Source organism: Orbicella faveolata, unplaced genomic scaffold (assembly GCF_042242905.1).
Source record: "Orbicella faveolata isolate gen_17 unplaced genomic scaffold, um_ofav_v1 contig_2, whole genome shotgun sequence".
In the NCBI taxonomy this organism is placed as follows: Eukaryota; Metazoa; Cnidaria; class Anthozoa; order Scleractinia; family Merulinidae; genus Orbicella; species Orbicella faveolata.
In genome coordinates, this window is record NW_028301547.1 from 22975866 (window position 1) to 22988355 (window position 12490).

A 12490-nucleotide genomic window follows, 5' to 3' on the forward strand; every position below is an offset into this window, starting at 1 on the left:
GCATACTTTAACTTGGTGAACCGCTGAGGCCAGAGGATCGCGGTTGCAAGCGATTTCCCGCGCATTTTAGCGGAAGCTTCGGGAAGCCCCAGTGCCTGATTTTAAGCCGAAAAGGACTAGGTACGAGTCTGCAAATTATGGGATTAGCAGCTATTGATCCACATAGTCATAAAGTGCACACCAAGCTTTACAAAATCCCCAAGTTTGGTGCAAACAGACCCAATAGTAACCAAGATACAACCATTTGAAAACATCAAAATTTACAGGAAAATGTATGGACGCTGTGTCCGGATGACCAAATATTTCTGTGTAATTTTGGCATTTTTAAATGGCTGTATCTCAGTCAAAACTAGCCTGATTAACACTAAACTTGGGGATTTTGTGAATCTCGATATGCTCTTTTTGACTATGTGGATCAATAGTTGCTAATCCCTTAATCTACAGACTCATACCTAGTCCTTTTCGGCTTGAAATCAGGCAATACCCATAAGGAAAGAAAAGGAATTAGGAAGCCCATGAATTGATTTTCTCATGGTTATCATGGCTAGCAGTATTGCTCGTGGGCGCGTACGAACGATGACGACGGAGTCGGGCAAGGTGGCGGCCATACTCTAGCTAATAGGTTGACAGAGAGCTCATTGAGGTCACGTGATTTTTGAAGTTGACCGTTGACCAAATGCTGGTTTTTCGATTGGATCGCGGACTCATGTCGGACTAACTTGTTGAAAACAGGGCCAGGTTGTTCGGAAGCCGGTCATCGCTAACCCAGGGTTATAAAAGTTAACCGAAGTATAAATTTATCTTGTATACAAATGTTCTTTTAAACTACTTTTGGTTTGTGTATCTGAGGACCTTGAGATTATTCAAACTCAAAACAGAAGGCCAAACGACATAAACAGAAAATCTTACCGTTAAGTTACAAAACTCAACTCAAATTCTCGCTTATCCTGGCTAAATCTATATCTTATTTGATATACACTATTTAGAAATTGCTGTAATGGTTTTAAGCTAACCAAATCCAAACATTCATATTATTGGTGCCTACCGCTCTAAAACTGAAGTTTCAATTTCCGAGTTGATTGGGTAACCCGGAAACACTGACCCCCACTGCGGACCAGGTCCGCGGACTACCCTACGGACCGGTCCACGGGATAGTGTAAAAATAACAAATAAAGATTTTTTTTTTTTTTTTTTGTAATTTTTATTTTTTTCAACATTTTGGGTTATAATACATACAATACAACACAAGACATAACACTAGTTACAATACTTACAATACGTCATAACTACAATAGATTACATACAACAAATTATAATTACTAATCGTAGCCTAATTATACCTAAAGAATATACAATGCGTTGTTTACAATAGTGCAGCTACCCAAATACAGAAAAAAAAAAAAAAGAAAGTAAGTTAGTGACATGCTGAGAAGGAGAAATTACAAATTAAGCTCAACTATTATTAAGAGATGGCATTAGTTTTTCCCACTTTTTGTAATGTTTATAAAGTTGGTTATTTTTGGTAGCTATTTTTTTTTCAATGTAATAAACGGTTTTTGTCTTTGCTAAAAATATTGTTAATGTTGGTTTAATTTTATTTAATTTACATTTATAAATAAAAAACTTTCCTAGCAGTATCAAGTGATTCAGGATAATAAAGTCTTCGTTGTTGTTGAACACTCCAAACAATATATTTTCAAATGTCAAAGTGTCCAAAGATACATTCTGGTTTGAAAGCCAAGAAGAAAAAGCCCGCCAGAAGTCTTTTGTTGTATCACAATAAAAGAGCAAATGTTCGAGGGACTCGACCTCTTTCAAACAAAAGGTGCACATTGGTGATTCAGTCATTTTAAAACGGAATAACCTCTCATTTGTGAAAATTATATCGTTTAATAATTTATATTGGAACTCTCTAATTTTTGTTTCAAGTGTGACAGTGAATGGTAAAGAATAAATTTTTTTCCAGTCTTCTATAACCTCTGGATATTTGTCCTTCAACTTCCTTTTGGCGGTTGGAGGAGTTTGTTTCTTTGTTTTAAATCCTTTATACAAAAGTTTTGAAGAGGCTTTTAACAGATCCGATTTGGTTTCGTCGATATAAATATACACTGTATCCAAATGCTGTTGAGGATATAGTTGCTGATGTTGAATATGTGATTCTTTGATAATTAATCTCCATTCTTTTGGTATGGCATCTACAATTCCTATTAATTTGAAGTACTGGATTGGAGATAGATTCGCTTCCAACACTTTAGGGCTTTCAAGAAATTTACCCGTATCGGATAACAAGTCACCAATTTTAACAATTCCTTTAGTAAACAAATGTTTTTCAAAAAGAGATTTTCCGTGTATCACAATATTCCTATTATTCCAAATAATTTGGTCTACAACATCCTCATAGGTGGCTACCTTGGATTTCTTTAAATTACGAAATGCCTCTAGACACTCTTTGTAGAATATTGGAAGATGAACCGGTAGTTTACTAGTTTCAAAATCACAGAACAGGATAAGTTTTCCACCTATATTTCCAAAAAAGAAATCATCTAAAATAGTTTTCCAAGTGCTGTTGCTCTCTCCTAGATACTTTTTTAAGATCATCACTCTTTGAGCCGATATCATGGATTCAATATCAAGCATTTTTAGTCCTCCATTTTCAATATCATTGATAAGCGCGGTCCGTTTAATTTTATCGTTACCTTTCCAAATGAAACCGAAAATCAGTCTGTTTATCTCCTTGACAAGATCGTTTGATATTGAGATTGCAGTCGCTTTACTCAAAAATTTTGGAATAATGAAGGTCTTAACTATTTGAATCTTACCAATCAGGGTAAGACCCCTCCACTTCCACATACTCAGCGTTTTTTTAATAGATTTGAATATTGAGTCGAAGTTTGCTTTGTCTCGTGATGGTTTGTGATAGTCAAAAACGGTACCTAATATCTTGATTGATTTTCGCACTTTGTGAGTAAAGTCATTTTGTACTAGTTTATGTGGGCCGATACCAAAAACTTCTGTTTTATCGTCGTTAATTCGGAGACCAGAATGCAATGAAAAAACCTTTAAAGTTGTACAAAGTCGCGAATATGCATTTATGTCTTTTAGAAAACAAGTCATGTCATCTGCAAAAAGCGTGAGTTTGATCTCCACGTTTTTGACCATTATTCCTTGTATGGTTTTATCCTGCCTGATTTGACATGCGAGAACTTCCAAAGCTAAGATGAATAATAAAGGTGATAGAGGGTCACCTTGTCGTACACCACGATGGATACAGAAAAGATCTGTAGTAAAGCCGTTATTTAAGATACAGCTGGATATGTTTGTATAAAATGTTTTTACCCATTGTAAAAAATACGGTCCAAAATTGAATTTTTCCAATACTTTAAATAGATATGTATGGTCCAGAGAATCAAATGCCTTTTCAAAGTCAATTGCCATTAGAATACCTGTTGTATTTGTGAGTTTTGCCAATTCAAGTAAATCATCGATTGTTCTAACTGCATCAAGTGTAGACCTTCCTTTGATAAAACCATTTTGATTATGGTGAATAAGTTCTGGCAGGATTGGCTCCAGCCTTCTAGCAAACGCTTTGGATGCAATTTTAACATCTACGTTGATCAGTGAGATAGGTCGCCAGTTCTTTATAAATCGTCTATCTTTATCTTTTTTCTCCAATAGGGTAATCATTGCCTGCTTTTGCGAAGTTGATAGTTGCCCGTGTTGGTGAGAGAAGTTTAGAGACTTTTCGAGATACTTTGCAATCACGTGCCAGAACGCCAAGTAAAATTCCACAGTTAAACCGTCACTTCCAGGTGTTTTGTTTTTCGGAAATGTCTTCAATGCTTCGTACAGTTCGGATCTAGTAAGTTGTTTATCTAAAGTCATTTTCTCTTCATCAGACAATTTTTTAGTATCCACTTCATTAAGGAAACGATCAATTGAGTTCTCACCTAAATTATACGAGTCTCTATCATAGAGTTTTTCATAGAAATCATGAATCTCTTTCATTATTTCTTTTGGGTCTGTTATATATGAATCATTATCCACGGATAATTTCCGTATACATGTCTTTTTCTTTTTAGCACTTTCTAAATTTAAAAAATACTTGCTATTCTTTTCGCCCTCTTCATACCAACTCACCCGAGATCTTATGATTGCTCCTTGTGTTATATAATCATAATGGCGTTCGTATTCTGATTTGAGAACTTCTAAATCGCAGAGATTTTCAGCACTTGGGTGTTCGTCACATTTTCGCTGACACTCTTTTAATCTAATTTCCAAATTTACCAGCTCTGACCTTCTCTCTTTTGCTTTCTTCTTACTATAACCAGTCGTTTCATAGCGTATTTTATATTTTAAATAATCCCAGGTAACCCGCGGGTCTTCGATTTCTCTACTTTCGTCTACCCATTCACCGATTTTGTTTCTAATTAGGTCTACATATTCTTTATCTTCTGACAAACTTGCATTGAATTTCCAAAAAGACGGTCCATAGGTTGAGTTCTCTATACCATTAATGTGCAACGTAATGGCGGAATGGTCAGATCTAATAGCAGGGATAATATCGACCTTATCAACCTCTTCCTGTATATTATTTGATATCAACCAATAATCTAACCGCCGTTGAATCATTGGAGTTTTCTGTCTCCAGGAGAAACGTTTTAATTTTGGGTTTCTGATTCTCCAGATGTCTATTAGGTCAAGAGAAAAACATAGATTTTCTATCTTTTTGGACGATTCTTTCAATTTTGGAGATCCTCCCGATCCATCCAAATCTGGGTCGCGGATAACATTAAAGTCACCACCTATTATTATTTTGCAATCAGTGTCAATTTCCAATTTGTCGAATTCGTTCTGTATTTCGTCGTAAAAGATGCATTGTTCGTTGGTCTTATTTGGCGCATAGATATTCAAAAATAAAAAAGATTGACCTTGAACAAGACCTTTTAGAATGATATACCGACCTAGATTATCTTGTTTACATACCTCAAATTTACAGTCAAGCCCTTCTTTGACTAGTGTTAAGACACCTCTGCTGTGTTCAGAACCATGACAAAAAAACAAGTCTCCTCTCCACTGGGATTTCCAGGTGTTTTCCACCTCGGGTGTGCTGTAGGTCTCTTGTAGAAAAATTATATCAGCTTTATCCTTCATACACCAATGAAAAAGTGCTTTTCGTTTATCAAAAGATCTTATCCCCCGAACATTTAAGGATAGGATACCAAAATTTAAATTAAGTTTTGTAACTTTTTAAGGACATATTTAAGTGAAAAGGCGAGCAGTTGCAGAGAATGAGATAGTAATCTTTAGTAGATGAGCTAATGAAAAAATTTGCATGTCTCTTGAACAAAAAAAAGGTAAAACTAATTAATATTGAAAAGGAAAAAGAAACAAAAGAAAAACATTTATAACACCTACAACTACAATTGAACATGTATGTAAAACAGTAGCCAGCGATAAAAGCTGTTAATTGCGCTACTAATGGAATAGGTCTTGCACGCATTACGCTAACTAGATGACACGCATGCAGCTCCATTTTTAAGAACAAGTGTGAATGAGGCTTACATGTTATGAATACCTAGATAGAGAGTTTATGTTCCAAAGAAATTAGAAGATTCGTATACCCTCAATAAAAAGTTTGTCCGGCTCTGATCTTTTGAAGAACGCCGATTTTCCGTCTTCTTTTGCTTTTTTGAACTTAGGCATTAATTCCTTTCTGCGGTCCACAATTTCTTTCGGAAGGTCTGGCAATATTCCGAAACCAGTTCCTTTCAGCTTTCTTGCACTTGACATGACTCGCTCTCTGTCGGAGTATCGCAAAAAACGTGCGATTATTGGTCTTGGTTTTTCTTGCGATGGGTCGCGCTTGCCAATGCGGTGCACTCGTTGATACTCAAAAGAATCCGCCTCGCTGATGTTAAGTTCCTTCTGTATAAAGCCAATTAACACCTCTTTGACATTTTCTTCTGAGAGGTGGAAAGATTCAGCAATGCCGTAGAAGCGAAGGTTTTCCCGTCTTTGATACACCTCCATATACAACTTCTCGTTTCTTAAGGCCTCGATCTTTCCCTTGAATTTGTTTTCGGTGTTTACTGTATTTTCTTGGATAGTTTGTTCCAGAAGCTTTACTTTCTTCTTTAAATTTTCTATCTCTGTATTTGCGAACGACATTCCTTCATCTAACACCTTCAGTTTTGTTGTGGCGTCCCTGCTGAAGCTTTCAAACTGCTCAGCTTTATCCTGTAACTTGTTAACCTTTCCATCGACCACTTTCACAAAACCCTCAAGGATGTCCAATTTCTTTTCCATGTTGTCTAACTTCTGCAGAACAAGGTCTAGCTTCGGCATTACAGAATTAGCCAACTCCACGGCAGCGGCGGTTTCGTCTTCTTCGCTCGATTGCACCGTGTCAGACATGTGCAACTTGACTTTGGCTTTCTTCTCCAACGGTGAAAGGGATTCTTCTTCCGACGAGTTGGATACACTTCTCCAAGTTGGCCCAGTTCTCTCTACATGAGTTTTTCGTCTGAACTTTTCTCCTTTTTCTGCCATGTAGAGGCCTCCATATACGAATTTTGAGCGGAGCTAGCAAAAACACGTCTATACTCTACCCATGCTCGGCCCAATCCCCACAAATAAAGATTTCACTTATTGGGCGGAAATTAAAAAAAACACACGATAAACTATTTTTAAGCCTTGAAACTCCGGAAATTACGTTGAATATGGATTAATCTCATTGAGGGCTAGGTCTAAAAAAAACTCATCGAATGTTTTTTCAATTCCCGCCCAGCTGATTTAATAATTTTAGGGGCAGTTTTTGTCATTTTTGATAAAAAGCAAAATGACACCTCACACCAGTTGATATTCAAGCCAGCTGCATCTCTTACTCAATAATGTCAATCACAGCTTCTTTGGCCTCAAGAGACTTTGCCAGTCTGACGAATGTTGTTTCTTTGCTTCATAAGTTTTGAACGGTCAGGGAGTTTTCTTGTCAGTGATCTGGATACGCTCGTCCCAGTGGCAAGAATTTCAAGGAACTGGTGAACACGCCTTCTGCTCTGGTTTTGTTCCATCTTCGATCTGCAAAGTAGCTCAAAGTCTACGTACAGAATGACAACGCGACCTGAAGGTCTGGATGGAATTAACTGACAACTCACAAATGGCGGAAAAAATTACTGACACTGAAATACCCGAAAATTCAACTGACAACTGACAAAAGGCTTTAGCCATTGTTATTCGTTTGAAATTCACTGAAAATAACTTCTTTTGTGGGGGAAATATTATTGCTTTAACCTTTGTAGTTTAAAATGTATCAGTGTGCTGACTGACCACAGCAAATTACTAAACCTCTTACTTCTCGGTGTTGTGGAAACTATTGTTACTTAGCTATTTTGCTGTGGTTTGAGAATTGCTTATTGTATTTTCAATCTTTTGTTTCTCGTCATATGATGATCACGCTATCGGCAACACCAAGAAACTACATTTTCATAATCTGTTTGGCATGTTCACAATTTGTTTGTTTGTTCGTGTTCTTTCTCGCAACATGGTCGAGCGCGCGAGCAAAACAAAAGACGCGAGAGATTTATGAGCGCAAAGGGGTAGGGGGTGGGTAAAGGAGAAAATAATTTGGGGTTTTGCATTTGATTATAACTTTGAAAATAACTTCTCGACCACGGCCAGTTAATCAGCGACGGAAGAACGGTAGCTTAACAGTATATAAAAAGCCCCTGGCCATTTTGTTATTGTAAAATGTCACAAACCTGATCCGTATCGCGCGCCGTTGGTCTCTGTTTCTGTTTGGTATCTGTTTTATTGATATATCTTTCAAAAAGTGTTACATATATATTTATATGCTTTCAGTCGAACCGTCACTAAAGGCCACCTCCGCTACAACGGCAAACATCTCTACAACGACCATTTTTTCGGTCTAATGAAAAAATGACATTACACTGTATCATTATTTTGGGCCTCAAACTATGCAGAAATGAGATCGACTGTTCGTTGCTCGTGTTGTTATCATTATGCTGCTTTATTACATGACAAAGTAGTTTTCAGGTAAATCTGAGCATTCTGATTGCCTCTCTCTTGGTCGGGATTTTACCATACGGAGCGAAACGGTTTTAAGCCGTGTATTTTTTGTATTTTCGAAATCCGGTAAATTCAAACAAGTGCCACATATATAATAAACTTCTTACTAACCTAACTTGTTAGAGTCGTACTGGGGTTTATTAGTCCTCGTCTTTTCTTGTACAGACCTCGCTGAGCTCGGTCGATCCGAACTGCCACAACAACGGATCAATATTCCCCAGTACAGCCCTTGCGTTCGGTTAGTAAGAGGCCACTAGAATTGTACGAAAGAATATTAATATATCGACAAAAGGGAAAAAGAAGCATTTGGGCAAGTTATCGATTCAAAAGGAATATTTTTAAAACATCAGATTCAGGAGAGATCGCTGAAAAACGCCTGTCGTCGAGTTTTCAGGTAGCTTGCGTTCAGACGTCAAAAGAAATAGACCCAGGGGGTACTTTCAAAAAAAAAAAAAGGACGAAGGTGCTCGTCGTTCCATTTAGGGGTTAGAAATGCGGTTTGGCACGTCTAAGTGTGTTCAGCCTCAAAAGGTCCAGAAGGAGCTTCTAAGCTACCTTTTCGTGGGGTAATGAGCCAAAAAATATATGACAGGAGATAATGTGTTGTTTTAGAATTGGTACCTCTTAGGGGTGAAAAACATTTCAAGCCACGCCCACAAAACAGGGTCTTGGTTTCTCTTAGGAGTCAGTTTTCAAAATTTCCGACGAGAGCCCTGTCCCTTATATATGGGAGTCCCCCCCCCCCCCCGGGGGAAATAGAGTGGTTTTTAATTGAGTGTCGAAAGTAATCAGATAATTAATTACTTTGGTTTTGGTTTGAGATTGGCTGAGTTTGGTAAGTGATTGGTTTGGTTTTGATTTTATAAACACTCATTTGAAAACTGCTCTAGAAGGCAAGTTTTCAGTTTAATACGCTCTCGCAAAATTTCGAGAAATTTAACTTAGGCTAAGCGTCGTAAACAGACCCAAATAAACTATTGTTTTCAGTCTATATACAAGGACAATTGCTGCATATACGCTCGTTTACTTATATTATCACGCACCACCGGGATAGTATTATTAGATACCGGCTGACAACTTAAGAATCCTGTGTAGTTTGTATGGAACAGCCTAAAAAGTTCGATATTCTACGGGTAGACTTTAATTTTTTTTTCAACTACGCATCCAAAATGAAGCAAATCTTTGACTTTTCAGGTTTCTCTGTCTCTTTGTTATTTCTTTGTGGACTCGTCTCACAAGGGATTAGAAAGTTAAGATGAAGTAATCCGTTGTACAATCAACAAGCTAAACACAAATCAAAAATGAACGCACAACAAAACAACTCAGACGAGTGAATGATCATAAGGTAGACTCTGATTTAGTCACTATGTCACATGATCAAAAGCAGCCAATTAGAAACGGCGTTGGTGGAAAAATAATGGTCTTCAAACCGCCAAAAACCTCACACACTTGGATCTACACAGGTGACTCTTGACTTTGTTGCTGAATTCGCGCTCTATAATATATATCAGTAAAATGGCCGCTACCTTGCTTAATTCCTTGCCCCCGAGTGGGGGATAGGGCCAGAGATCAATGCTCGCCATCTGTCCCTATTTTTGGCCACAGCTGCTGCTGCGGCCCACGATGTAAGTCACAGCTCAGCGCGTTCCTTCTCCACAGTTCTCCGCCATGTTTCCCTTGGCCGTCCTCTACTTCTTTTTCCACTTGGTGCCCAGGATAATGCCACGTGTGGGTTTCGGTTTGGTCCCATACGCAGAACATGACCAATCCACTTCCATCGCCTGCGTCGTACTTGTGTACTGATCTTTTCGATTACCGCTCTTCTCCGAATTTCATCAGTGGGCACACGCATGGGCCAATGGACTTTCAAGATTCTCCTTAGGCATTTGTGAAGAAAGGTGTCAAGCCTTTTTTCATCCGCTTTTGTCATTCTCCAAGTCTCGCATCCATACAACAGGACAGCAATGATGTTTGACTTGAAGATCCTCATCTTAGTTTCTCGGCGGAATTCACCTGTTCTCCACACCTTGGAAAGTCGATGAAAAACGCTTCTAGCTTTACCTAACCTACTCCGAATGTCCTGGTCGGCACCACCCAAGTTGTTAACAGTGGCCCTTAGATAGACAAAGCTGTCTGTATCCTCTACGTCAGTGCCGTTTATCTTTATAGGATCTTGTCTCCTAGCATTGAGTCTGAGCACCTTCGTTTTGTCGACGTTTATCTTCAAACCCGTACTTTCACCCCAGTCTTTCTAACTTCGTTTCTACTTGCGTCCATGTGCTGGAAATGAGCGCAATGTCATCGGCATAGTCTAGGTCTTCAAGCTGTCGCATCATCTTCCATCGAATCCCTGTATTACCTTGCTCGGTAGTCCTACACATAATCCAATCTATTACCAGCAGGAAGAGAAACCCTGACATTACACAACCCTGTTTCACTCCTGCTTTCACGGTAAACCAATCCGATTTGCCTGCTCCATCGATCACTGCACACTTGGTGTTACTGTAAAACAATTTGACAATTCTTATGAATTTTGATGGTATTCCATAAGACTGCATTATCCTCCACAGTGTTTCACGGTGGACACTATCAAATGCTTTCTCGTAATCTACACAACAGGTATACAGACTTGCATTCCATTCCAGCGATTGTTCGATGACATTTCGCAGCACAAAGATGTGTTCAGTCGTGCTTCGCCCAGTTCTGAAACCTGCCTGTTCTTCCCTTAGCATCCCATCCACTGCATCATGCAGTCTAATAATAATTACTCTTCCCATAACTTTCGCTGGTACAGATAACAATGTTATTCCACGCCAGTTGCCGCAGTCAGTAAGGTTCCCCCTTTGCCCGTTTACCTTTTCTAAAGACATCCTCCAATTTTCTTTTCATAAAGAAGCCATTTTGATTTCAAACAAGACAGATGATTTTATTTATTATTAAGTTAATAAGGTATTTTAATTCTAATTATTGTTTTATTTTTATCTTAGTTATTTTACTATTATAAGCAGGTCCACATCAGCCTTTTGGCTGCCGATTCAATATTGTTCATTCAATCTTGTAATTATAAACCTGCTCTAACAAATAAAGGATTGATTGATTGATTGATTTTTCGGAAGCTTAACGATCAGACCACAATTCCAGTCCTCCGGGATTTCCTCTGTCTCCCACACCGTGCGAAATAGGTCTTCTAGGAGGCACGCAGTTGTCTCTATGTCAGCCTTCAGTAGCTCTGCTGTGATTGAATCCATTCCAGCTGCTTTGCCATTCTTCATGTTCTTCAGAGCCTGCTTTAATTCCTGTCGGGTGATACATTCGTCGCTGACATCTATTTCGTTTGGCTGCCTATCGTCGACAACTGCGGGGGCTACTAGATCAGGCCGGTTCAGGACATTGTCGAAATGTTCTTACCATCTATGTCTGATCTCTTCTTCTGTTGTTAATAGCTTTCCATCCTGGTCTTTCACCATGTTCATTCTTCGTGGCCGGTCGTTGCATAACGTCTTCGTTACCTCGTACACCGCTTTTAGGTTGCCATTCCTTGCAGCCTCCTCGGCTTCCCTTGCAAGCGCATTTGCCCATTCCCTCTTGTCTGCTCTCAAGCTTCTCTTTACTTCCTTGTTTTTCTCATTGTATTCTATTCTCCTTCTTTCTCTTATCCTTTCTGATCTTGTCTCTTCCATCTTCTCCTTCAATTTCCTTCTTTCGTCCATTTTTCTCCAACTTGTTGCACTTATTCAAGTCTTGCTCTTCCTTTGTCTATGACCAAGAACTGACTATGCCGTTTCGCTGTAGGCCTTCTTGATGTTCGACCATTTCTCCTCGACGCTTTCGGCATTCTGGGAGTCATCGTTTCCTGTTTCATCTGACTCAGTTTCTGTCAAGCAGCTAAATCTGTTCTTAAGCTCTAAGACAAACCTTTGTTTAATCTCAGGCACCTTCAGCTTGCTCAGCTCATATTTCCGTGCAGTCGTTTCGCCTTGCTTTCTAACCACCCCACTTAGCTTCAATCGAATATTTCCAACAACCAGGTTGTGATCACTTCCTATGTCGGCTCCCCTGAAAGCCCTGGCGTCCTGTACCGATCTCTTAAATATACCATTAACAGCTATGTGGTCAATTTGATTCCTTGTTCTTCCATCTGGAGAGGTCCAGGTGTACTTATGGATGTCTTTGTGGGGGAACATGGTCGTTATGATGGCCATGTTGTTGGCCGCACAGAACTCTACGAACCTCTCACCATTATCAGATCTGTCGCTTCCTAAACCATGCTTACCAACCACTCCGTTTTCGCCCTCCATTTGGTGCCCTAACTTTGCATTCCAGTCGCCCATAGTTATTATGATATCATGTCGAGGTGTCCTGTCATACACCTGTTGCAGTGGTTCATAGAACCCGTCTTTTTCAT

General features: G+C 38.9%; 3 protein-coding genes across 3 annotated transcripts; all 3 read right to left on the bottom strand.

Moving 5' to 3' along the window:
• Positions 1-5279: 5279 nt before the first annotated feature.
• On the bottom strand, positions 5280-6626 carry LOC149112514 (uncharacterized). Its single transcript, XM_089290385.1, has one exon. The coding sequence runs from the start codon at positions 6547-6549 to the stop codon at positions 5605-5607; it is 945 nt and encodes a 314-aa protein (XP_089146511.1). The 5' UTR covers positions 6550-6626; the 3' UTR covers positions 5280-5604.
• Positions 6627-9715: 3089 nt separating this feature from the next.
• On the bottom strand, positions 9716-10075 carry LOC149112515 (uncharacterized). Its single transcript, XM_089289336.1, has one exon. It carries the CDS (start codon positions 10073-10075, stop codon positions 9716-9718), a length of 360 nt encoding a protein of 119 aa, XP_089145462.1.
• Positions 10076-11858: 1783 nt separating this feature from the next.
• Positions 11859-12416, bottom strand: LOC149112516 (protein CFDP2-like). The gene has a single exon (XM_089289337.1). The coding sequence runs from the start codon at positions 12414-12416 to the stop codon at positions 11859-11861; it is 558 nt and encodes a 185-aa protein (XP_089145463.1).
• Positions 12417-12490: the final 74 nt, after the last annotated feature.